The sequence below is a fragment of the Chenopodium quinoa genome, unplaced genomic scaffold (assembly GCF_001683475.1).
Source record: "Chenopodium quinoa cultivar QQ74 unplaced genomic scaffold, ASM168347v1, whole genome shotgun sequence".
NCBI classification, from domain to species: domain Eukaryota; kingdom Viridiplantae; phylum Streptophyta; class Magnoliopsida; order Caryophyllales; family Amaranthaceae; genus Chenopodium; species Chenopodium quinoa.
This window is the reverse complement of record NW_018745024.1, coordinates 4,111,845-4,139,529: the sequence shown is the minus strand read 5'-3', so window position 1 is coordinate 4,139,529 and position 27,685 is coordinate 4,111,845. Positions and strand designations below refer to the sequence as shown.

The following is a 27,685-nucleotide window of genomic DNA, read 5'->3' as shown; positions in this document are numbered from 1 at the left end:
ACAACCTGGAAATCCAAATTTCTTAGTTATACAGTCTAAAAATTGAAAAAAAAGCATATTTACAATAACAACTTCACCTTCAAATATTCATTTTTGTTTTGAAAGTAATATACAATCAAAATTATCAAATAATTCACAAATGTGATTTCTAATTCACGATAATCCTAACAAGTAAACAATTTCTTATTCAAATTTGGTCAATAGCGGATCCATAGGTTCAAAGTTTTTAAACCCGTGACAATTTGATTTATATTGAGATATATAATAAAACCAAACACCTTTACCCGAAGTTCCTACTATAACCAATAATTTAGGGTTGTAATGTATGCATTTATATAAAAAAAAATTATGTAAATTACTATGGTAATTTAAAAGTTAGAACATGATGCCATTAAGTAGTACTATGTATTACTTCTAATTGAATGTGTGAAGTAAAGAAACATGCAAGAAAAGAGTAAAACTTTGAAATAAAAATAAGAAGAAAAAAAATGTTGGTCAAAGGGATTGAACCCATGACCATGGAGACTACTAGTAAGCCTTGAAACCATTGAACCAAACCCTTTTTCTTATGGTATTTGCTGCACATAATTAGTTTTAACTATTTTTTTTTCAGCTGTCCCCCCTTGTACCCCCCTCCCTCCGCCACTGAATCTGGCTACATCTAACATCCCTGTTTATCTTATTTTGAACCATAAATTTTTATTAATACTTCATAAAAAGTTACATATAACATAGCCATGTCATATATCATTGCTTCACTAGATTTCATACAAAAATTTATGTTTCATGTTAGATATTACTTATCTTCAATGGATATGTCTTAATGTACCTATGTACATACAGCTTTATAATATCAATTTTTTTTTATTAAAGATCATAAATTGAAATAAACAATATATTATGAGATGGAAAGAGTAAGGGCCTGTTCATATTTTCTGAACTGAGCTGAACTGAACTGAACTGAACTGATTGGAGCTGAACTGAACTGAACTGAACTGATTGGAACTGAACTGAACTGAACTGAACTGAACTAAGCTGAAATGAATATTTTATGAGAGAGGGAAATTAAGAGCTGAACTGAACTGATTGGAGCTGAACTGAACTGAACTGAACTGAACTGAACTGAAAATAAGTAAATATGAACAGACCCTAATACCTGTCATCTAAAATGAAATATGATGAGTAGACTAACATGTTTATTTTTTAATTTTTTTTTTTAAACAAAGGTTGAAAGAAAGTAGGCGTACATTATTGCACCAAAGCGTAGTCTTGTAAAATAATAAAGTAACTCTTATAACACTGATCTGGTAACCCCTTTAATACTGACCAAGTAACCCTTATAATACTGACGAAATAAGCCTTGTAAAACTGAACGAGTAACCCCTATAACACTAACAAAGTAATCCTCATAATTGATGGCCACATTGTGTGGCCAACCACGTATAAGATTTTGTGTTTAGAATAACAAATGTTTATAGCAACATTTAATTAATAGAATTGGTCATTGAAGTTGTAACTTGTAAGCATTACGATTACAGATGGAAACAACTTTAATTTCTTGCTTTTTGTTAACCACCACAATAAAGTGCATCTAATTAAGACAATCTCATCAAATGGGCCGCCCCTCCCTCTATTCACTTCCATGACATACTTGACTATGTTTAGTTCACCTAATACGATCTGAATCTAATAGAAATGCCCATTTCTATTTCTCACAATCATACTATAAAAATTTTGACAAAAAACTGTACTTCTCATCAGTTATCAACTCATCATCTCATCCAATGATACAAAACACAAGTACCTTATCATCAATCCATTACCTTTAATTACATAGTACTATAGAAACAAAGTAAAGTTAGTTCATAGGTAAAGACAAGTTGAGAAGCAAACAAAATAATGCGCAAAAAGCTAGTGATTTCTGCAAACAATTATCAAACACGTTTTTCACTAATTGTAATTTACATTAATCAACAATAAAATTATGAACTTGTCCTACATTTGGTCCAGGCTACACCTATTTTTCCCCTTAGCTTGGCCGTGGTTGGCTCTAAGCTCAATAATTTGCTTAACGTCTCACAATCACGTACCACTGATTCAGCGCATTAACAATACTCAGCTGCCTTTTGTTATGCTCCATGCTTGAAATGATGTACTTTCTCTGTCTCATAATATAATAATACCAGTATAATTTATTTAATTTGTTTTTTTTACAGAAACTTAATGAAATGATGAGTGTGTAAATTGACGTTTAAGAGGGAAAAAAATGGGTGAACAACCGAGCAAACTCACATGTGAGTATAAAAGTGTTGAGAAGTGTTTTCCAAATTGAAGAAATAAAAAAGTTTTTCACTTTATAAGGCTAAAGGTCGGGTTACTCCCCTCATTCTCATATGGTTTTGAGGTGGAACCTTATTGAACGTATAAAGTGGACAATTGAGGATTTGTGGCGGATGTGGTCTAGGCCCGTTTATCATGGTATTAGAGTTGAGGTTGGGTTGTGTTGTGATTTGAGCCAATATTATGGACAACTCGCATGTGGAGGGGGAGTGTTGAGCCAATTATATGAGAATACCCACATGTGATGAAGAAAATTGTGTTCACTTTTTAAGGCTAAGGGGTTACTCCCTTGAATGAAAAAACTTGAATATAGGGATACTTTATTTAAGTTAAAAGTAGAAGTAGCACCAAATTTGGGGAATTATGGGTGATATATTATATGAAAAAAATAGAAAAGTTGTTATTGGTCGATATAATTATAAGATATTATTGTGTAATAGAAAGATTTTTTTAGAAACAAACATAACAATGTTGGGCAACCTTATATGAAATACATACATTACATTATGGATAGAGGGAGTACTATATTAATTAAGTAATTTTGCCAAGTTATTAATTGGTACACATTAAACAAACCTCTAATCAACTCATCTCTTCTTTGTCTATCCTCCTCCATTTTTGCACTACAATGATTCTTACTTCCGGCTACTGGAACTTGGTATCTCCTCGCTAAGAGCATGCGCGTGTACACACACATTGTTGTATTCTAGCTCTTTTTTCACCATTTTAGTAGACTTACTTACACATTCATTGTTTGTATATATATGTTTTTCTAGGAAACTCCCTTGGAAGTTGGTGTAGGAGAAAATGTAAGGAGAAACTCGACGTTGATTTGTACGTCGATTTTGGCTAAAACAGTTGATGAAATGCTGGTTCAAGTAAGGGAAGCCAAGAAGCAAGGAGTCGACTTGGTTGAACTTCGGTTAGATTGTTTGAACAACTTCAATCTACATCATGATCTTGAAGCTTTACTAAAACATACTTGTTTACCCACTATAGTTACTTTCAGGTGCTTAATTAAGTTGATTAAAGTAGTAGTTTTTTTTTCTGCCTCTTGTATACTGACATCTCTTTTTCACTATGAACTACTTACAATTGTCCAAAAAATTAAATTAAAACTTGATAAATATAATTGACAATTTACAAATTAGAACAACTACATTGAATTTAATATCCATAATTAGTTAATTACATACTCTTTGAGAGTGAGGGATAACTTAATTGGTTAGAGCTTTGATTTCATCCTGATTCCAAGAGATCCTGGCTCATCACCCATTTTTATGGCTCTCTAAAAAAAAAATTATAATAATTACATGGAAAATTTGTAAAGAAGGTACTTTTAAGTGAGTAGGCCTTATTGTGACAAAGACACTTTTATTAAAAAAAAAATGGCACAAAAGGTCTTTATGTTTTATTTGTGAGGAGGGCCCTTTGACCATTTTTCGTCGTTGACTTTTTGATTTTCCGGCAAAAAAAAGTCAAGTCTAATTGTTAGCGAAGATTGATGGGATGTTAATTAATTGCGTATATATGAGTAAATATCCCTTCGAGGCTTCGATCTTATTTGTTGATTCATACTCCCTCCATCTCTTTATTTGTGCCCTATTGTCATTTTTGGGGTCAAAATAATTTGACCTTAAATTACCGTTAATGTATAAAAGATAAATTACCGTTATCGTCTCATAGTATATTTTATTTATATCACGTTTTTATAATTTTTATGTGTGTGAATATAAAAACATAGACGTTTTAATGCGCATTTTAAATACCGTACACAGTCAAATGGGGCAAAAAATAAGTTACATAGTGTATAAAATTACAGAGTAGATCTTACGAAGAGAGCAACCGTTGACTTAATTAAAGATTCTAATTTTACGTTAAATAGTCCCAGTTTTTTAAAAGAGTCAAAAATTGGTGGACTAGCGGCTGGATGAGAGAATAATGATGATTAAAAATTGTACTTATAGTACAAATTGTTTAAAAGTAACAATAGAAAAAAAAAATTATAAATTTTGGCACCTTCCCTAGATAAATGGAGGAAAATTAATCAAGATTTTTTTAAATAAATTGACAAGAGTAATCCCAACTTTGTTCGATTCGCCCAAAATAATTCAAACTTTGGATTATTTTTAAATAATCCAAACTTTAATGTGAATTTTCTTCTAATGGTCCCAGGTGAGCTATAACCGGTTGAATGGGTAATTTTTTTTAACAAAAAATTTAACTTACACATGTCACCACATGATTGGTCAAAAATACTAATTAACACTTTTTTTTAGGAAATACTAATTAACACTTAAAATAAATCTATACTTAGTATTTAAAAAAGCAAACCAAAAGAGACATATGTCATCATTCTATTACACTTCCCTAACTTCTTCTTCAACCCAACGTGCCACATGTCATTTTACCTTTTTTATTTTAATTATACAATTTTTCTAAACTCTTTCATCAAACACTTCATCTTCATCTCCCCTCTTTAATTCAAGATTTTTATTTTGTATCTTTGATTTTAGTCCCTCCATCTTCTTTCAATTAAGTCTCATTTCAAATTAAAGTCCCAAATTTTTTATTTCTTTAATTATGTTTTCAGTTACATATTACACTCATAACTATTTACTGGTATTTTCTCACTCATTTCTCAGTGTAATTTTCTATGAACAAGTCGTACATTGCACGGGCCAAAAGGCTAGTTATTAGTTACTAAACTACACTTAACTGCTGCAGTAGCATATTGACAAGTCTTTATGTTTGGATATCAAGTCTTTAACAAAAAAACTACACTTAACTAAATAAATATAAAAATTATTTATAATTTTTTTTTTTCTTCTTTCCAAAAAAGAAAAGTAAATATAAAAATTATTTATAAATAATGAAAAAAAAAAAACCACCACCACCAGCAAACCTCCCAGCCCTCCGCCGGTCCGCCCCCACCCCCGTCGAGCCAAGACCCACCGATTACCCTCGCCGGCGCTTCCCTCCCCTATTGTCTGCGTCGACACTTAACCATCACAACCCACCACGAAATCCCCTTTTCCTCCCACGAAATCCCCACTAAATCATCATCAACGAACTCGAAATCATACTCAAAATCATCACCATTACCATCAACATTAAGAAGCCCATTAACCATCAATATTCAGAAGCCCAATAACAATCTTCCTCCTCTAAATCAGAACTATACCCTTGAAACTTTTCTTCTAGAACTTCACCAAAATCATCAATGGCTATTTGAGTTTTGAGTAGGGGTTTGTGCTATGGTGGTTTAGGGGTAAGGGTAGGGAAAGCGCCGGCGAGGAGAATTGTGGATCTGAAAGCAATGGGGAAGTAGGTACCAAAGCGGGAGAGTTGGGCGGGGGACCATGGGTGGGGGCAAGGACGGTGGTTGTGCAGTGGTGAGTTTTTTTAGTTAATTATTTTTTTTATTGTTTTTAATTTAATTTATTTATCTTTTTGGCCAATTACACTCTAGCATGTGTCAATTAATTTACTATTACAAGTCAAAAAACCAGTTGGGACTATTAGAAGAAAATTCACATTAAAGTTCGGATTATTAAAAAATAATCCAAAGTTCGGATTATGAAAAAATAATCCAAAGTTCGGATTATTAAAAAATAATCCAAAGTTGGGATTATTTTGGGTGAATCGAGCAAAGTTGAGATTATTCCTATCAATTTTTCCTAAAAAGAAATACGGAGTTTTTTTTTTTTTTTTTTTTTTTTGAAGGAAAAAAATACGGAGTATTAAATGAAAATGACATTTTAAAGCTTTGTAATTGGAAAATGGGATAACAAATAAAATAAGAGGGAATAATACACACGTATGATTATAGTTGTTTGAGAGTGAAAGATAGATCAAGTGGTTAGAGTTTTCTTCTCGATTTCAGAACGAAGATTATGTGATCGATCATCACCTCCGCTATTGGCTCTCTAAACACCAAATTAAAAATTAAAAAAAAAATGATTATAGTTGTTTAATTGAATTGGTTTCTAGACCAACATGGGAATTGGGAAGGAGGTCAGTACGATGGTGATGAAGGTATGCGCCAAAGTGCATTGCATATAGCAATGGAACTAGGAGCTGATTACATCGATGTTGAGTATAAGGTACTTTTTCGCCCTTACTAACTCTCATTATATACTCCGTACTATGGTAGCAGGATGTAATTGTGTTAATGCACATGATTTTTTTTTTAAAAAAAATTAAATCGTTTCCAATTGTTGAATACGTGGACATATACAATGTATGAGAAATTAGGAGGACATATACATTGGCTAAACAAGTTATCGAGGTTTAGTCATTTGGCTCTTGTAGGTTGCAGATGAGTTTTTCAAGTCCATTGACGATGATGAAAAGGAGCTTACTAAGACCACCGTCATAGTTTCTTCTCATAACTTCGTAAACACCCCGTCACTTGACGAATTAGGAGGACTTTTGGCAAGTATACAAGCTGTTGGAGCTGATATAGTAAACATTGCAACTACTGCTGTAGATATTACAGACAATGCACGTATTATGCAATTGCTTACTTATTCTCAGGTTCGTGCAACAATTCAAACGTCGTGTTATCTTTCACGTATGAAAACAAATTGCATTACACCATCATCACTCATGGTATAAAAATTTATACCATCCATCTCTCTCTACCACTTTCTCACTCCTCCACATCATGTATACCACAATACAATATACTTTCTCCAAAAATCACCCCACCCATGGTATGAAAAAAAAGTTTACCAACACACTTTCTCTCTCCTATACATGTATGAATTATACACTTAATTAAATTATAATTATATTTTGTTTTATATTGAAAATAACTAATTACTATTTATAAAGTTAATTAAATAAATAAGCAATTTAGGTAGAAAAAAGTGGATTTCAAAAATATATAAAATTATATCAATATGGGTGTCTATGTGTATGTCTTGAAAATTTATGAACAATGATAATTTTTTCATAATTTTTGACTTTATAATTTTTCTTAAAATGCAATTGAAAAAAAATAAATAAAAGATATATGATAACCAGGCCACATGGCGTGACCTGATTGGTTCATGTTTCACGTGGAACGAAGCAAAAGTTTACCATGGGATGATATATACCATTTGATGGTGTAGTTTTATGCCACCAATGTAGTAAAAATTTGCAACTTTTATTTGAATGAATATTTGCACCGTGTTATAAAATTATACCACGAGTGTTGATGCTCTTAAAATTATTTTTCAACAGGTAATACACATGTTATATTTAGTATAAATTGTAATCATTTTCAATTAACTATTACAAATGACCAAATCAAAATCAGGTGGAAATTAAAAGTTAAGGCTCGTTTGATATTATTGTTAGTTTTCAGTTCTTGATTTTATAAATTCGAAAATAATATAATTTAAATAGAATCATGAACTAAAGATAAGTAATTTATTCCCACAATAATAATATGTTAATTTTGAAAATTAACCACTAAGTAATGAAAAATACTTTTTGTGGTGAAATATGGAAAAAAAAAAAAAAGTGATAACGAACTAGCCCTTATTGATTAGCTAAATGCTTGTGTTACATTCTCAGGTTCCAATGATCGGAGTTGTTATGGGTGAGAAAGGACTAATGTCAAGGATACTTAGCGCGAAATTTGGAGGATTCCTTACATATGCAACCCTTGAGTGTAGAGAATCAGTTCCAGGCCTAGGACAATCCACTATAAAAGATCTCTTGGACTTGTACACTTTCAGGCAAATAGGGGCTGATACCAAAGTTCTTGGCGTGTTAGGAAATCCTATATCTCACAGCAAGAGTCCTCATCTATACAACGCGGCATTCAAGTCTGTTGGTTTCAATGGCGTTTATTTGCCTTTGTTGGTGGATAGTGTTTCTGACTTTCTAGAGACATATTCATCTCCTGACTTCGTTGGATACAAGTACATATATTGGACTATTAAGGGTCTTTTCGACGGTAGTTTTTGAGGTAGCTGTTAGCTTTTAGACTATTGACAGCTCACATCTACCTCTTTAGCTAACAACTGCTCAAAAGCTAGTAGCCAACAACTACAAATACTTTTGTCGAACAAACCCTAAGTTAGTACTATTGCGATGTATTATAAAAATCATAATTATAAGTGTATCTTTAGTTGTCTAATCACTAGCTAGTTAAGCAAATAGAACTCATTCTTAGTATATTAAAGCACATGACATTCGTGTGCAGTTTCACAATTCCTCACAAGATCGCGGGACTTAAATGTTGTGACGAGGTGGATCCAATTGCAAAGGTGCATATAATTCTCTTACTCTTTCATTAGCACTTTAGAATTCATCATATCAAATTCCTCAATTCCGTGTTCCAAAAACCCTTGTCAATTTATATCACATTATACTATAAACTTATATACATAATTAATCTTGTAGGAAATTGGTACCATAAGTTGCATGATTAGAAGACCATCTGATGGGAAACTAATAGGCTATAACATTGATTGCATGGGAGCCATTGCAGCTATTGAAGAAGGATTACAAGGTTTGTTTGTTAATTAAACAAATACTGCGAAGTATATATGTTTTTGTTTTTTGGTGTTCCACCCAGTCCACCCTTTTGGGCTAATCCGATTCAGGATCAGTTTTGGGTGGAGTTGCAAATAAATGTTAACAAAGGTAGTATATTTGTTTCTTTAGCTCATATTCATTACTTTTCAATAAACTATTAACATCACTATCTTTGTTTCTCTCATATTCATTATTACTTTTCAATAAACTATTAAAACATCTCTACCTTTCTTTTACAATTTTTTAGTACTCCAACAACATTACTTACCTCTTATTTTATTTAAGTGAATTAAATTGCCTAAAACTATGTGTGGATCAAATTGTATCACTTATTAGAACGCGGAGGGTGTATCTTTTTAGTTGCAATATCATGAATTATATTGTATTATTTGAAATTTGTATGTCTTAGGTATAAGTGATGGAAGCTCAGCGCTGGAATCACCATTGGTCGATAAAGTCATGGTTGTCGTTGGAGCTGGAGGTGCGGGAAAGGCACTCGCCTATGGAGGAAAGTCTAAAGGCGCAAGAGTAATCGTAACTGATTGCATTATAGGTAGTTTTGCTATAAACATATTGGCATTTTATAATGAGTCATTGATTGGTTTACTTGAATTTCTTTGTTTGATCAGCTACTACCAAGTACGAGTATTTAATTATGATTGATTTTTAAACTTTTTAGAACATTTAATTATGATTGATTGTTATAGGAATTAATTGTTTAAATAATTTAATTGCCAAACAAGAAAAACAATATTTTACTGATCACAAAAATCCATCGGTAAACCCTGAAAACTCATTAATTTACCAATTATTATCGGTCAATAAGACAACTAGTAAAGATTTCATAGGTAAATAAAAAATTATCGAGTGTTTTATTGTCGACAAATTTTTACTGAAGAAATAGTTTTGCCTACCGTTTCCACTTTGTTGTTATTTACTGACTGGTAATGCCACAATTGCCATTTTTTTGACAAAGGATAAAACAGACTGACTACATATTATTACTAAAGCAAATTAAATGAGCAGCAAGTTCTCGAGCAATTTGATGAGCACGATGAACACTGACAGGATATAGTCGTATCACCTAATAAAAAATAATTCCTAAATTCCTCTAACTATGCAGATAGGGAAGAAGGGTCGAACCACTAGGAAACAAGTCTTCCTATTCCTAATTAATTAAATAATCTAAATTATAACGTAACTAAATTATAGATATAATGAAATTAAACTAAGGGTGATAAAAGCAGGGATAAATCAATTAATAAAAGCCTAGGGAATATGTTCACCAATAAATAATATTCCAGGGTAAAACACAATAATCAATCATCAATGCATCAATTAATCAGATCATAAAGGATTTTCGCTACTTATTACAATCACAGAGTTAATTTACTAGTATTAAATCTCATCTCTCGAATCTCGACTTAAACATTTATAAATTAGTCCGCCTATTGAAACTAAGCCTAAACATCAATTCTCATCTCTCGAATCTCAAATCAATATTCCAAAACTCATACAATTAAACTAGGCCTAATCTAATTGCATAGCATTAAATCAATCAATAAGAAATTAATCAAGCATTGACAATCAACCACAATAAATTACCATGACCCCTTCATATTATTTATGGATCCCCATAAACCCTAGAAAGAAAACTACTCACGCATAATTAAATCTAAACTAATCAAAGCAATTAAACAAGGCATGATGAATGACCAAAAAAAAAAAAAAAAAACAAGGCATGATGAAACATTTTAGTATTGATAAGGAGTTGAAGGGCACAACTTAGAAACTTAAAAAAGCATGGGCACACCTTAAAAACTCGAATACCTTAGGGGTACAGCTTAGAAAAACCCAGAAATTAATTACTGAAAATAACAAAGAAGAAATCGTTACCAAAGTTAACGGAAATAATGGACTGAATAAAGAACAAAGTTGTAGAGTTGTAGGGAGAGAAAAACAATGAGAGAATTCTAATCTAAAAGCTAAGTAAAGAGAGAAAGCTATGAGAAGAGGTCCTAAACTTGCTTAATAAAAACGTATTTATATTAAACTAGAAATTCCTAAACTTGAACGAACTAAAACGACGCCTAATCTTCTTTCAGAAACACGCGCCTGGTCAGGCGAGGCAGCGCCCGACCACTGTAGACACCTATTTGTGTCTCCCCAAAACCAAACCCAGTGATGAATATCTTTCATGTCATTTGATTACCGAACAAAGAAAAAGTGTGAAAAGTCTAATGATGAGGATGTTTTAATTAAAATATATTTTCTTTCTGTTTTTGAAAATGTTTATTTTCTTACCCTATTTTTGAAAAACGTGCATTTCATTTTAGTTTGGTCCATGATATATATCCAATAATGGTATAGTTGGATGGGGCTTGAAAAGACCTTTCTAACGATATATTATAAGCCCAATTTCGATCAATAATGAGGATGTTATGGCCAAAATACTATACTGGGCTCGAACCGGATCTTACCTACAACCCAATGATCATGTGGAAGGTCCAAAGGTTTAATCCTATTCCTAAACTAATTAGGATTAATTAGAAGCTTCTTTAAGTTTCTAAAAGATCTTAATTATCCTTTTTGAAAAGGTAAGATTAAAGAATTTTAGTTTAATAAAAACTTTCCTTTTTTAAAACTTTCTTTTCACTACTACAATTGTTGCAAAATCCAACGTTCTTAACAACAACGTGTCAACAAGGAATAGCTTTAAAAATATACTATAATGTATGATAACTCTCTTTCTTGAACCATTGTTATAAGTTGATATCATTAACAACAAATTATGAATCAGACAACATTTTCTATTTAAGTGGTGTTAAAGGAATACAATTTTAATAACGGGCCTTTGGTAAACGTTGTTGAAGGGCTTTAGTATCTTCTACTGTAGTAAAATTCCAATAAACTTTTTCTGCTTAAAAAATAATAATAAAAAAATAAAATAAAATAAAACCAATAAACCCTCGAAATTTATCCCCAAAAAAGCATCAGCTTCTAGTCCCTCTATGACTCTATCCCACTCTCCCACAAAACCCACTCACAATAGAATTTGGCGGGCTGTGAAACTCTACTTCTCCGCTTCCACTCTCCATAAACGTGATGGAACTGCTACTATTCCACTCTCATTGTTTCTGTAATGGTCATATATATAAGGGAAAAAAAAATAAATCAAATCTCACTTTTCTCTTTCCTCGTTCTGGTTTGCAAGACATCTTTCGGTACGGTATTCTATCAATTCATCTTGATTTCTTAGGGTTCGTTGCTTGAATTAAACTGATTTGAGTCTAATTTGATGTAATTAGGGAGGCTGAGGTTACGATTTGTAGAGTACATATCAGACAACTTATTTGCGGACTTCGGTAAGTAATTCATCTACTCCGTATTACTAATTTTTAGCTTTTTTGATGTTTAATTTGTTTAATTTAAATTGCATGTGGCTTCATTGGCAAGAATCTGGGTAAATTGTTTCATGAAATTAGATGTATGGTTGAAATTAGATGTATGGTGAATCAGTTTTGGTCGGTTTACCATGATTAAGAGGACATGTATACATTATAGCTAACACACAATTAATTTAATTTATATTATCTTTGGTATGTAGCTAATTCAAATTTGTTTCTTTCCCCATATTGATATTCTGTTTGTTGGATTGGTATGTTGGTTTCTTTCCAATTATAAAAAGAAAATACAATTCCATATTGATTTATTGGGATGATGTTGGCAACGGGTGGGATTTAGTGAATTTTTTTTTATTGGAGCTTGTATTATTTTACTTGGCTATGAATAATTACACAATTTCATGTGCATTTAGAATGATATATATTTCGTATTTAGAGTAATAATTGCTTCTGGTTGGTAAACATAGTTTAACAACTACAATGTAAGGTTATATTATACTTCATCCGTTTCTATTTAGTTGAAGCTTTTGATTTAGGCACACATATTAAGGAGAGAAGAGAGATTGATAGAGAATGAAAAAGCAAGTGGGGTAGCTTGTAAATGCAAGACAAAAAATTTACCTAAAAAGGAAACGTGTCAACTAAAAAAAAACTTCCTAAAATAGAATACATGTTAACTAAAAAGAAAGAAACGGAGGTAGTAGTTTAATTTGCTTCTAAATGAGGTAAAAGTACTTGACATCCTTAATTAGACTTGTAGGCCTAATACACAATAACACTAGAACTTCGTATATTGGTTACTATATATGACTTACAATCATGAACTCAATGTGTAGGCGCCATTGGATATTATGTGTGATTGATCCGGAAGCTGATGTTGTCTATTATTTGGACCCCTTACGAAAGGAAAATTGTCCTATTGGAGATGATTTACGTAGCGTTGTAGAGACGTAAGCTTAATTATTAAAATACTATTAAGATTTTTTTTATCCATACATTTGACAATATTTATATTTTACTTTTCTTAAGTTTGAAAAATATTTAACCATTTGATAGGGCATTACTTATATACAGCACTGTCAAAACGGTTTGACAGTTCGGTTTCGGTTCGGTTTAAAATCGGTTCGATATTTAATCGGGTCGGTTTGGAATCGGTTTAATTGTCTCACGGATCAGTTTTGGTTTGGTTTAAATAGTTATCGGTTCGATTTGGTTTCAGTTTATTTTTAAGCGGTTTTAATTAGGTTCGGGTTGTAAACAGTTTGGGAAGTAAACGGTTCGGTGCAGACGGGTTGCGGTTTGTAAACAGTGCGGTGTAAACGGTTTTTATCCCGGTTCAAACAATTTCGGGTTGGAAACGGTTTCGGGTTAGAAACAGTTCGGTTCTTTTTTGTTCAGTTTTTAACTGGTTCGCGTAGACACCCATTTGTGTCTCCCCAAAACCAAACCCAGTGATGAGTACCTTTCACGTCGAATCATAATCGAATGAAACGAAAGTGTGGAAAGGTCTAGTGTTGCGGAAAGTTTTTATTTCTTTTCTCTTCTCTCTGTTTTTGAAAACTTTATTTTAAGAAAACAGCCAATCCAGTTTGGTTGTTCCATGATATGGGTCCAATAGAGGTGTAGTTGGATGGGGCTGGCAAAAACCTTTCCAACGATATATTATAAGCCCAATTCCGATGAATATTGAGGAAGTTATGGCCAATTTACTAAACTGGACCCGGTTTGATCTTTATGTACGGCCCAATGATCTAGGGGAGGGCCTAATATGATTTATCATTCCTAATGCAATTAGGAATGGTTTTAGTCTTCTAGAATCTTCTAGAAGGTTCTTTTCATTCCTAATTCAATTAGCATTGATAAGTTGACTTTGTTGACTTTTCAAAGTTTTAATCAAAATCAAATAGCATTTTCGAAGAAATTATATTATTTTATCCTCCAGTACGGTAAACTTATCGGATTTTCGAAAACGCGTTAAAATCAAGACTGGCGCCCGACGCTAGCCATTGGCGCCCGACGCTAGCCATTGGCGCCTGGCGCTAGCCGTTGGTGCCTGGCGCCAGCTAGCCAGGGTTGGCGCCAGTTCTGTTTCCCGCTCGTCAGACTCTGTTTTGTTAAATTATCTTTTTTGGCTGAATTTCTCTATAAATATCGTATTAAAAACTCCGTTTTCATTCACCATTCATCGTCAATTCTCATCTACAATCATCTACATCTATCATTCACCAATTCTCTTCATTCACAAGTTTTAATTAGCATTCTTTAAAACATTCATCTTTCTTTCTTACTTTGTTTTCATACAAAATTCTGCATTCACAAGATCAAGAAACACCTAGCCATATTCGAAGTTGCCTTCGCCCTAGACGTGAAAGGTTTTAATTTCTGAGGGTTTGGTCCCAAATCTCTATTTCAATTATTTAATTTAATTGTTTTGATTATTATTTTCCTTGAAGTTACTAACGTGTGTATTTTGTTATTAGAAAGAGGTACGAAGCATCAAAGTAAGTACTTTAATGGTTTTAATTGATATTATGATGTAGAAAACATGTCTATGTTGTTATGATATTTCTAGTATCATGTCTAGGGTAATTTTAATATTAAATATGATTGTTACGACGCTTCCTATGTTCTTCCTAATATTTATGAATGTTAGTATCATGTTAGGGTTAAAGATTTGATCTTTATTGCTTAGTGACATGCTAGGGTTTGTTATTAATCTTGTTAGTATCATGCCTAGGATCTTGCTATGTTTATTATGCTTTAATATTAACATGATCATGATTATGATTTTAACTGTTATAATTTATGATGATTATTATTATTATTTTGGATAACGATTATAATTATTGTTATTGATTATTATTATGTTGCTTGATATTTATTGCTTGATCACACCCTTTATTGCATGTTTAAGGGAATTTTGGTACTTGTAATCGCGCTTAATAAGATAATTAATAATCTTGTTTAGGTTAACTGTGATTATAATTCAAGTGATCGCCAATAATAGTTTATTTGTGCATTAATATTCAACCAACATAGATTAAACAGGTTTAGGGTTAATTCTATTGATTGCATGTTAATTAGAAAGCGCACATGAATACGAGCAGAATAAAGTAGAGGCCTAATTATTAGGGCAGGTTCAATCTCTTTTAGGTTGGATTTGTACCTTCATTCCCGAACCATTATTTGGTTCTAGACCTTATGGAATTGACGATCTCTTGGATCGTTAAGGGGTGTAACCTTCATCCTATGAACGGTTTACAAGTTCCTTAAAAACTTGTTGGCGACTCTTTTGCTCTATCTTCTTCCCTTTTGGACGCCACCGTACTTTAGTCTAAGCAAGCTATCTAGTGACTATAAATTTCAGGGCATGAGTTCACAAGGGGTCTCGCTGGACAAAGAACTTCTCCCGCATAAGTTCAACGCCGCTGACATCCCAAAATTCAAGGCAACAGATAATCCTTATTTTCATCTATGAGCTTTCGAAACTATAATGAACATTAAAGGCATCGATAAGAAGGTCTTCCCTTCTCTGTTCCCACTATCTCTCGAAACCGTTAGTCAACAATGGTTCTTTTCTCTCGAGAAAGAAAAAACCTCTTCTTGGGAGTCGATAACAAACTCTTTCATAGATAGATATAAGTGCAACATCCAAGACAAAACAGACCATAGACAACTTGAGATGTTAAAACAAAAGGAAAACGAAGGGTTCATTTCTTTCTTCAATAAATGGAGGGAAACTTCCGCTAATATGGTCAAGACTCCTACCGAAAAAGAATCTGTGAGGATGTTTATCAAGAATCTCCAAGAGAAGTATTCAAAACACTTAAAGTACCAACACAAGTTAGATACTTTCAAAGCTGTCTATAATATAGGCATTGACATTGAAGATGACCTTCTGAAAGACAATGGTGCGAGAGGAAAGAAGAACGACCCTCCTTCTTCTTCCTCTACCATTAATGAAGTACATGCCACAAACGCCTCTAAACCACGAATCCAGAGATCAAAAAGAGTGTTCACTCCACTTGGTATGAGTTATGAAACGACTTTCGAGAAGCTACATCACAAAGGACTAGTCAAGCCCATAGGGCCCATCAAAGATCCGGTTCCAGAAGCCAGGCCACCTAAGTGGGATCCTAATAAGCATTGTAAATATCACCAAAGAAAGGGTCACAACACCGAGGAGTGTTGGAAACTCAAAGAAGCCATTCAAGATCTGATCGATAACAATGAAACTTCCGAGATTCTAGCCATCGAAGATGACCAAGCATCCTTTGATCCATCACTTCTTATCACCCCTGTAGGAGAGCTTATGATCGAGACAACTTATATGACCTCTCTCGATGAAGTGGCCATAATTGAGGAGGATGAAAGTCTTTTCTTAGATAATACCAAAGAAGACTCGTAAAGTCTAAAAGAGGACATTTGAAAACTGCAAGATGTCATTGCCATGCTCTTGAATGTGGTAGAAGGATTAGCAAATCGGGTGATGGCCATTGGACAAAATTCTCGCCAAGGGTTTAATGAAGAACTCAATGCTCCTAAGCCACAAAAAAAACGGACCATTGAAGAATACACACCAATAAGAATGACTTACAATGAAGCTTTCGACTGTCTTCAAAATCAAGATCTTATCCACCCCATTGGTCCCAGTCAAGACCCTCCACCTGAAAAGCGGTTTCCCAATTGGGATCCAAATTCTTATTGTCGATACCATAGAGGTCGTGGTCACACCACCGAAGTATGTCTCACCCTCAAAGATCGTGTTCAAGATCTCATTGATTCAAATCTCCTTCATGTTCCTCCGCGCGACAAGAAGGCGAAGATTAGTAACAATAGTATCAGTGGCTGTAAAGGGAAGAAGAACGACTATCTTTCTTCTTCCGAAAACACCTACTCTAGTAATAGTGTTGGTACTTTCAACCTTAGTGAGATCCTAGCCATGGGTAATCGAAAGCAACTAAAAAGGGAATTTACCCCTATTGGAATTAGCTATGATGATGCTTTCGATCAACTCCATGCCAAGGGAATCATTACTCCCATTGGACCTATTAAAGATCCCCCACTTAAGAAAAGATTGCCTAGTTGGAATCCAAACGAACACTGCAAGTACCACCAAGGTAAGGGTCATGCTACTGAGAGCTGTTGGAAGCTAAAGGAGGATATCCAACATTTGATTGATAACAACAAGCTTCCCATACATCCAGTTAACAAGAAGAGCGAGTGATGATAAAGGAAACAAAACAAGACAAGAGGCGAGCTTCAACGACAAGATTTTGTGACCTCTTTTTTTTTTCTATTTCTTTTTTTATCTACCCTTTCCGCAATAAGTCTAGCATAGACACCCTTTTTTTTTCCTTTAGATTATTTTTGTAGTCTTTTTTCCTTTTCCTTTAATAAAATGAACATTTATTTCCTTACATATGATCATTTCATTATATTGCATTAAAAAAATAATAAAATAAAAAAAAATAATAAAAAAAATCCATGTCGAATTAAGCACAAGGTATACCAATGATTTGAGGCACCCCTTGTAGCCACATCATATCTCCTTTCACCCGTCTCATATACAATCCTTTCTTCATAAACCACTTTGAGCCTCGTCTAACGATAGATCCTTCTTCTTTCAACCTACATCTATCTAATCTTGGGATGAGACAGTGTGCAACTTATGCAATTCTAAACAAAAGCTTGAGTATTTCAAAAGATAGCAAAAATATAAATAAAAGTGTACAAAAGGGTAAGTGTTCCAATGTCTTTGATATGAAAATATCTTTGATATGAACACGTCTCAGATTGCGTCTCTTATCGAGTGCTCGGTACCGTGCCTGAGAAATATGAATGCCAAGTGAGTGATAGACCGCATGATCGGGATTGCCCACACTTATAAAAATAAAATGGATGCTAAAGCAAAAGATAAAAAAGAGCTAAAAAAGAGTAAAAACTCAAGCATAAATATAAAGATTCAAAAGCAAGGTTGCACACCTTGGGGGCTTATCTAGGGTCTTGAGCCTTTATCCCCTTCTTCTTCAAACCTTTAGCCTAACCACGTTACAACCCTTAAAAAGACCTTTTTTGAGGTATACACACTTGTGCGAGGTTCGGCTAGAGCTACGTTCGGCCTAATTCCTAACGGATACGTAGGCAACCTCACATCGAGGTGCGGCCGTAATAAACATGCATTCATATTCACATTCACACACTTACATCATGATCGTATCAAGGGATATCCTATGCTCATCCCTATTCACTTAGAGCGAGACTTGGGGGCTTGATCCCTACATTATTAGCTAACCTAGCCTAAGAGTCACCACCATTTGACTCTTTTCAATAATATATTTTTCCACACACTTAGCTCTTGCGGCCTAGCTTTAGTGTCACTTTCACACACTACACAAATACATGACCAAATATACTTTCCCTTAGGAACCCTTTGTCATGAAATCTTAACATAATGCTGAAGCATGCCATGTCAGAATCACTCATCACTCATAATTGTCATTGCATCACGAAGTACGAAGTGCTTAGCCTCCGTGCCTAAGTTACCCAAATACTTTCATCATTGAGTCAACCATTGAGATAGCTTAGGATGGATTAATCCTTGCACCTTGAGAGACAGTATCAAATGACATTTGACTATGCTCATTCAACATGCATATTCAACACTTCGATTCTTTTTTTCGCGTCTTTCTGTTTCGGGAGAAAGTCGGTACCCTTCACAAAATGACGGAAAATTTTTGCTTTTTGCATTTTCGAGTCACATTGAGTCAACACTATGCACACACGTGTCATGAGTCACACGTGTCATGTCACTTTGATTTGAGTCTAACACATGTGTCAAACAGTTTGAGTCGAGTCAACCTCGAGTCAGTCAATCACAAAGAGTCAAGTTTATACCTTGAGTCGTGTCAAGTCGATGAGTCAAGCAACACTAAACCTTAGGTCAACCCTAAGATGATTAAAAATACAGGCAAAGTTCTGTAGTCGAAATAAATACAGGTGCGGCAGAATAGGGAAGACCCAATTCCAGAGATATTCAAACAGCGACAGAACAACGATTTCGGGTTCCTTGGTTCGCCAGTTAGCCCCTATAAGCAATTTGACATGATTAAGTAGTTAGTTTGATTACATTTGCAATAAGTGATCGACTTGGTGAAAGATCGTCTCACTTAGCTTAAAGCGCCTAATCACGGAGACACCGACATACTGGTTTTAGCGGAAATAAAGTTCAGGTGAGCTTTAGAGATCGACAAACGTTGGTCTTCGGAAATTTTTCTTCAGAACATTATCGCAACAAACATTCAAGCACCGAAGCTCTATTGTTCAGAGACGCGTGAACATTTCCATCAAAAGCACTTTTGCTCCAAAGACGCGTGGGCATATCAATTGAGCTCTTTTGTTCAGAGATGCGTGGACAATCCTCATCGAGCTCTTTTGTTCAGAGACGCGTGGACATTTCCTATTTTCAAGCTCTTTTGCTCAGAGACGCGTGGGCATATCAATTGAGCTCTTCGTTCAGAGACGCGTGGACACCTCATTCAGAAGATCATATAAAAAAAGAAGCTCTTTGTTTAGAGGCGCGTGAACATATCAAAAGGAAGCTCTTTGTTCAGAGACGAGTGAACATCGAAACAACAAGGTGGCGTTCCCTGGATTATGGAGAGTTGTCACAAGCAACTGAGGATTGTTTTAAGAGAAGCAATCTTCGATAGTATTCCCTTGGACGCGGAATATTATCAATGCGGATGGAGATTGTTTCAAGAGAAGCAATCTTCGATAGTATTCCCTAGGATGTGGAATCTTATCATTGCGGAGGAGGATAGTTTCGGGCGAAGCAATCTTCTAATTTGGAAGCAGTTACGGGCGTAGCGGTTTTCAAGCGGGATGACATTCTCTAGCTTGCAGAAGGTCATCAAAACAACAGCAAAGCGGCAGCAAATCGGTTACTTTTAGAGACGTGTGCTCGACGGTGCAAGATACGCGTTTCTTAACTCTTTTATCTGTTTAACTAATGTTAGTTTTGCAGGTATCAGCGTTACAAGATTGATTTAGGATCGTAGAACGTTTTGAATCATTCTCCGTCCCTATGGATACTTTGACTTTCGTTTTCGAAACTTGCGTTTCTCCAAACTCAATCAAAGTGGGGGCTTCTGTAGACACCCATCTGTGTCTCCCCAAAACCAAACCCAGTGATGAGTACCTTTCACGTCGAATCATAATCGAATGAAATGAAAGTGTGGAAAGGTCTAGTGTTGCGGAAAGTTTTTATTTCTTTTCTCTTCTCTCTGTTTTTGAAAACTTTATTTTAAGAAAACAACCAATCCAGTTTGGTTGTTCCATGATATGGGTCCAAATAGTGGTGTAGTTGGATGGGGCTGGCAAAGACCTTTCCAACGATATATTATAAGCCCAATTCCGATGAATATTGAGGAAGTTATGGCCAATTTACTAAACTGGGCCCGGTTTGATCTTTATGTACGGCCCAATGATCTAGGGGAGGGCCTAATATGATTTATCATTCCTAATGCAATTAGGAATGGTTTTAGTCTTCTAGAATCTTCTAGAAGGTTCTTTTCATTCCTAATTCAATTAGCATTGATAAGTTGACTTTGTTGACTTTTCAGAGTTTTAATCAAAATCAAATAGCATTTTCGAAGAAATTATATTATTTTATCCTCCAGTACGGTAAACTTATCGGATTTTCGAAAACGCGTTAAAATCAAGACTGGCGTCTGACCCCAGGCCTTGGCGCCCGACGCTAGCCATTGGCGCTTGGCGCTAGCCGTTGGTGCCTGGCGCCAGCTAGCCAGGGTTGGCGCCAGTTCTGTTTCCTGAGCGTCAGACTCTGTTTTATTAAATTATCTTTTTTGTCTGAATTTCTCTATAAATATCGTATTAAAAAACTCCGTTTTCATTCACCATTCATCGTCAATTCTCATCTACAATCATCTACATCTATCATTCACCAATTCTCTTCATTCACAAGTTTTAATTAACATTCTTTAAAACATTCATCTTTCTTTCTTACTTTGTTTTCATACAAAATTCTGCATTCACAAGATCAAGAAACACCTAGCCATATTCGAAGTTGCCTTCACCCTAGACGTGAAAGGTTTTAATTTCTGAGGGTTTGGTCCCAAATCTCTATTTCAATTATTTAATTTAATTGTTTTGATTATTATTTTCCTTGAAGTTACTAACGTGTGTATTTTGTTATTAGAAAGAGGTACGAAGCATCAAAGTAAGTACTTTAATGGTTTTAATTGATATTATGATGTAGAAAACATGTCTATGTTGTTATGATATTTCTAGTATCATGTTTAGGGTAATTTTAATATTAAATATGATTGTTACGATGCTTCCTATGTTCTTCCTAATATTTATGAATGTTAGTATCATGTTAGGGTCAAAGATTTGATCTTTATTGCTTAGTGACATGTTAGGGTTTGTTATTAATCTTGTTAGTATCATGCCTAGGATCTTGCTATGTTTATTATGCTTTAATATTAACATGATCATGATTATGATTTTAACTGTTATAATTTATGATGATTATTATTATTATTTTGGATAACGATTATAATTATTGTTATTGATTATTATTATGTTGCTTGATATTTATTGCTTGATCACACCCTTTATTGCATGTTTAAGGGAATTTTGGTACTTGTAATCGCGCTTAATAAGATAATTAATAATCTTGTTTAGGTTAACTGTGATTATAATTCAAGTGATTGCCAATAATAGTTTATTTGTGGATTAATATTCAACCAACATAGATTAAACAGGTTTAGGGTTAATCCTATTAATTGCATGTTAATTAGAAAGCGCACATGAATACGAGCAGAATAAAGTAGAGGCTTAATTATTAGGACAGGTTCAATCTCTTTTAGGTTGGATTTGTACCTTCATCCCCGAACCCTTATTTGGTTCTAGACCTTATGGAGTTCACGATCTCTTGGATCGTTAAGGGGTGTAACCTTCATCCTATGAACGGTTTACAAGCTCCTTAAAAACTTGTTGGCGACTCTTTTGCTCTATCTTCTTCCCTTTTGGACGCCACCGTACTTTAGTGTATGATCACAGTGGGGTTCAAGCTAGTGAGATTTTAAAGGCTTGAAATTATTCCCTACATTTCTGTTCTTTTTCGGTTCAGTTTATAACTGGTTCGGTTCTTTGATTGTTTAACCACTTTTCATATCGGTTCCATTTCAAGTTTACTAAATTATAGTTGAATCTAAACTAAAACATTGCCTAATAGTATATTCATGTCACTAGCACATTCCCATCTTTATTTCATTATTACTCACAGAATCAATGTAATCATATGCTTAATAGTCTCTGTGAATTAATTTTATTTATTACGCCTTCAGCCAAGCCTTGGTACTTAATATTACAAGCTTTTTGTTCATTTGGTTTCATCACCTCAAATGTATACATGACTAGAGGCAGTAGTGTTGCTAATAGTTTGAGGCAGGGCCTGAGCCTGCTTGTTTTGCTCTTGTTTGTGAATGATTTGCCTTGCTATTTTAAAAAAAATATTCTAAGATTTCTAATTTTTAATCCATTTAATTATATCCCCGTCAAAAAAAAATAAAAAAAACCATTTAATTATATAAAAAAGTTTGTAAACGGTTCGATTTAGAAGCGGTTTGGTTCATAAACGGTTCGGTTTATAACCAGTTCGGTTTACAATCAGTTCGGTTTTTAAATGGTTCGGTGCAAACGGGTAGCAGTTTGCTAACAGTTCGGTGTAAGCGGTTTTTTTTTCCAGTTTAAACGGTTTCGGGTTGGAACCGGTTTCGGGTTAGATACGGTTCGGTTTTCTTTCAGTTCGGTTTATATTCGGTTCGGTTTGTTAACGGGTTCGGTTCTTATATGGTTTAACATTATTCGGGTCGATTCGGTTTCGGGTTTACTAAAATACGGTTCGGGTCGGTTTTCGGTTTCAAAAAAAATCGGTTTTTAATCGGTTCGGTTCTCATTTGGGTCGGTCGGTTTCGGGCAGTTAAACGGTTTCGGTTTGAAATTTGACAGCACTACTTATATATCAAAATCAAGTTGTAGGAAGTAAGAAGGTGAAGAAAAGTACAACTTGGTCCAAAATTCAGGTACTTATTTGCATATCACTTTCATGTCGACAAACTTGTAATATCTAGCTTTTAGATTGCATTTTTTTGTGTTTGTTTAAGATTATGTGATATCTATAACCAAAAATTTAATAAAAAAAAAAGGAAACAAATGATGAATCTTAATTTTATTTAGAAAAGATGGTCATTAGTGCCTAAGTGCCTTACTCTGTAGGATACTAATTAATCTAACCCAAATTTCTTATAGCTTGTCTTTTATAAGTAAGTTGGAATCATTGTTATGTCTTTCCGCTCTATTTATTTTACTTATTTTTATGCAGTGTCCTCGTCAGACTAATGGTGTAGATTGTGGTTACTATGTCCTAAGGTTCATGCGAGATATCATTGCTCATAACCAACCACAAATTCCGGAAATGGTAAATTTATTGTAATGTTTTGTTTGTATTAAAAATTAACTATTGCTTTGATTATTGATTAGAATTTTTTTCAATATGTGCAGTACTTTTCAGATTGTTTATGGCCCAACTATAGCACAGAGCAAATTGATGAAGTGAAAACTGAGTTGGCACGCCACATTCTCTACTTTGCTAGTTGATTTAGGAAGTTAAAACTAATTGGTGGACAAATCATTATGTTTAGATTTCTTATTAGTTTAATGTTTCTCAAATTGTTAAAGTTAATATTATGAATGCTTCGTTTTTTTTTTTTCTATTACAATGGACACCGTGAAACTTATTAGTTTTTATTTTATATATATACAATCCATTTGGTTGTGTAAATTTAGTTGTGTTTGTATAGATAGTCAAATAATTAAGTTCTTAGTTAATTAACAACAACGATTCAAGATCTTTACTTAAACAACAAACAAACTATTCACATCAACAACGGTTAGAGTATCAATATTGACAGTGGTTAAATGGGTAGTCTAATGTTGTTAACACCATACATTTAACAACGGTTAGAGTAATCTTTGTTACATAATACCACCCTCTACAACAACGATTTCATCTACAACGGTTGTTGACCGTTATCTATTGCTATTTTGAACCGTTGTTAATTAGCAATATTGTGGTAGTGTTTTTCTTAAATCCTAATTCTATTTGAATTTAAAGATGTTAAAAGACAGTCAGATTTTATTTTTGTGCTTCATAATATTTATCCAAATCTTATATGGTTGGATAGATCTTGAAATTATCTTTCCAATGATATATTATAATATTAAATCCGAGCTATGAAAAAGATATGAATGAGATACCAAACTCTATCCAAAACTGACACCGTCCCACTATTTCGGACATATTTTTTTATCTACAAATATTTTAATCTGATTCTAATTGGGTTGGAAATTAGACTTCAATAGCTTTCCAACAACATATTATACGACTTATTTGGACTTCTTGATCAAAAGATATGATAAAAACAAAATTTGCAAAAACTGATGTCCATCGAGTTTTATTTCGATTCGAATTCGGATTCTCTTCTTATTTTTCGACCCTCTTTTTTCTCTATAAATAGAGGTCATATCTCCCCCTTTTCAATCACCAACTCTCATCAAGAAATTCTTGATTACTCTCTCGCTCTCTCTTTCTAAACCAACCCTTTTGCATACAAAATTCCGCATTCACAAGATTTAGAAACACCTAGTCAAGTTCGAAGTTGCCTTTATCCTAGACGTGAAAGGTTTGATATTTCTGAGGGTTTGGTCCGTAATATTTATTTCAATTATTTAATTTAATTGTTTGTTTTATATTTTCCTTGAAGTTACTAACGTGTGTATTTTGCAATTAGAAAGAGATACGAGGCATCCAAGTAAGTGCTTTAATTGTTTTATTGATATTATGATATAGAGATCGTGTTTAGGTTGACAACAATAAGTTCCTAGTATCATGTTTAGGGTAAAGAATATAATGTCAATTATGATTTCTATGATGCCTTTTATTGTCTTTCCTAATAGTATCATGTTAGGGCTAAATATATGATCTTTGATGTTTAGTGACATGCTAGGGTTTGTTATTAACCTTGTTAGTATCATGCTTAGGATCTTGCTATTATTATGCTTTTAACATGAACATGATTATGATTATGATAATGATAATGATTATTATTATGATTATGATTATTATTGTGATTATTTATTATGTTGCTTGATTATTATTGTTATTGCTTGATCGCACCTTTTATGCATGTTTAAAGGGAATTGGTACTTGTAATCACCCTTAATAAGATAATTAATAATCTTGTTTAGGGTTAATTTGATTATAATTCAAGTGATCGCCAATAATAGTTTTGTTTGTGCATTAATATTCAACCAACATAGATAAACAGGTTTAGGGTAATCCTATTGATTTCATATTAGTCAGAAAGCGCACATGAATACGATCAGAATAAAGTAGAGGCTTATTATTAGGGAAGGTTCAATCTCTTTTAGGTTGGATTTGTACCTTCATCCCCGAACTACTAGTCATGTTTCCATACCTATTGGATTTGACGATCTCTTGGATCGTTAAGGGGTGAAACCTTCACTCTGTGAACGGTTTACAAGTTTCTAAAACTTGTTGGCGATTCTTTTGCTCTATCTTCTTTCCCTTTGGATGCCACCGTACTTTAGTGTATGATCACAGTGGGGTTCAAGCTAGGGGTAATGCTTGAAATATTCCCTACAGGCGCGCCTTTTTCTTTCGTAGAGAATCTCTCGCGCTCGACCGGGCTTGAGCTCGAGCGAAGCTTCTTTTCTTCTTCTGCCTCGCCTGATTCGGGCACGCCTTAGGGCAAGGGCAGCCTGATCGGGTAAGGCTCTTGGGCGTGGGATTGGACTTCCATTGGGCTCCGATTCTTCTGCCCAATTCGGATTTCCTCTTTAGGGCTTTAATATTTGGTCCAAATGCCTCGGTATCCCATGCGTCGAGCTCTTAATCACCGGTTCGATGACTCTATTGGCCTTGGGTTACGAAAGGTGGTCATGCTCCTCCAATGCTCATAGTTGCTTCATAAAATCCCGGGAAAATGCTCCAAAGTGCAATTCCCTACAAAACTCAACCAAAACTACGAAAACACTAGAAAACACCAAATAGTAATAAAAGTGACTCTAAAGAGCCAAAAACACTACCCATTATGACCAAGGGATGGGATAAAACACTATATAAAATAGACAAATCAAACTCCCCCAAGCCAAACCTTTGTTTGTCCCTAAGCAAAGAGCTCATCAATGAATATATAAAACATGCCTCACCCTAAATAATCAAAATCAAGAGCAACCAATTCAAGGCAAATCTAAAAGCATGCATCAACATCAACCAATCTCATCCATCCAATCACTCATCCTCCCTAACAATTGTCAAATAGAGCAAACCACAAGAGCATATAGAATTCAAGACTAGTGCTCACACACTCAAGTCTCATTTATGTGGCGAGTAAAAGATGTACTCGATCGCTCTCCATCCCAACCCCTTTATGTGAATAATGCCCTCCCAACTCACACTCTCGTGTGTTTAAGAAAACATACACTCAACCTAATAGTCGACTCGGAATATGTCAAGTCATTTTTCGCATTGATAAACAACTAATTTCACATTCACACAACTCTATGCACAAAGGTCGGAAGGTCTTTATAGCTTGTAATGTAAGGCTAGGGTAAAAGGTAGGATAAATTTGGAAAAATGTGAGAGTAAAGCCATGCTTAAGGGAGCCAAATCCTAATAAAACCCAAGGTCAAAAACAAGTAATGACCAACCAACTCCAACATACTCAACTCCACCAAAAATTCACCAAATATAACTCCATTCAAAACAATAATTCCCAACACATACAATTAATCACTCATAAAAATATAACAATGTAAAACTTGAGTGAAAACAAACTTTATTTTCCATTGAAACTCAACTTTTACTTTTTTTTTCCTTTCTTTTGATCAACCTCCATTTAGAACATATAACAATTTTTCTCTTTTTGCTCTTTTTTTTTCTATTTTTTTCCTTTGAACCTTTTTTTTTTTTCATATCATCACACTTTATTTTTCCAAGAAAATTTAACATTCAAGATCATCAAAAATAAAACACAATCAAGAACAAAAACAACTCATCATATCCACCCAAATTGTGCAAATAATAAGCACACCACAAAACTCCCTCACCTCACTCACTAATAGCTCCCCTAAGCCAAGCTTGGGACTAGTAACCAATGGGGAAAATCGGTTTGTAATGTGGCTAACAAACAACAAAAAGTCGAGGCAACAACATGGGTAGCAAGAAGGGAACAAATGTTCTAAAATCATCTGAAGGTCACCTAAAAGAACAAACGCCTTTGTCCTCCTCAATG

At 34.0% G+C, this 27,685-nt stretch overlaps 2 protein-coding genes across 5 annotated transcripts; both read left to right on the top strand.

Moving 5' to 3' along the window:
- The first annotated feature begins 2,968 nt into the window (after window positions 1-2,968).
- On the top strand, window positions 2,969-8,331 carry LOC110708839 (bifunctional 3-dehydroquinate dehydratase/shikimate dehydrogenase, chloroplastic-like). The gene is made up of 6 exons (XM_021887062.1): window positions 2,969-2,998; window positions 3,117-3,349; window positions 5,610-5,671; window positions 6,334-6,446; window positions 6,655-6,879; window positions 7,909-8,331. The coding sequence occupies exons 1-6, from the start codon at window positions 2,969-2,971 to the stop codon at window positions 8,302-8,304; spliced, it is 1,059 nt and encodes a 352-aa protein (XP_021742754.1). The 3' UTR covers window positions 8,305-8,331.
- A 3,202-nt stretch (window positions 8,332-11,533) lies between these two features.
- LOC110708335 lies at window positions 11,534-24,068 on the top strand. Of its 4 annotated transcripts, XM_021886445.1 has the most exons (5): window positions 11,565-12,101; window positions 12,186-12,242; window positions 23,343-23,392; window positions 23,692-23,787; window positions 23,871-24,068. In XM_021886445.1, the coding sequence occupies exons 1-5, from the start codon at window positions 12,020-12,022 to the stop codon at window positions 23,964-23,966; spliced, it is 381 nt and encodes a 126-aa protein (XP_021742137.1). In that variant the 5' UTR covers window positions 11,565-12,019; the 3' UTR covers window positions 23,967-24,068. The 4 variants fall into 4 exon arrangements, 3 of the variants coding, with proteins under 3 accessions (XP_021742138.1, XP_021742137.1, XP_021742139.1); XM_021886446.1 differs by lacking the exons at window positions 23,343-23,392; window positions 23,692-23,787; window positions 23,871-24,068 and adding exons at window positions 13,118-13,231; window positions 13,338-13,738 and having other exon boundaries at window positions 11,534-12,101; XR_002508709.1 differs by lacking the exon at window positions 23,343-23,392 and having other exon boundaries at window positions 11,551-12,101.
- Window positions 24,069-27,685: the final 3,617 nt, after the last annotated feature.

Excerpts from the sequence above, each read along its gene's own strand:
- LOC110708335 (XM_021886445.1), top strand. The coding sequence starts at position 12,020 with ATGGTCATATATATAAGGGAAAAAAAAATAAATCAAATCTCACTTTTC. Across the intron at positions 12,102-12,185 it reads GGTTTGCAAGACATCTTTCG|GGAGGCTGAGGTTACGATTT; the intron begins GTACGGTATTCT and ends TGATGTAATTAG. Across the intron at positions 12,243-23,342 it reads CAACTTATTTGCGGACTTCG|TTGTAGGAAGTAAGAAGGTG; the intron begins GTAAGTAATTCA and ends ATCAAAATCAAG.
- LOC110708839 (XM_021887062.1), top strand. The coding sequence starts at position 2,969 with ATGATTCTTACTTCCGGCTACTGGAACTTG. Across the intron at positions 2,999-3,116 it reads CTTCCGGCTACTGGAACTTG|GAAACTCCCTTGGAAGTTGG; the intron begins GTATCTCCTCGC and ends ATGTTTTTCTAG. Across the intron at positions 6,880-7,908 it reads AATTGCTTACTTATTCTCAG|GTTCCAATGATCGGAGTTGT; the intron begins GTTCGTGCAACA and ends TTACATTCTCAG.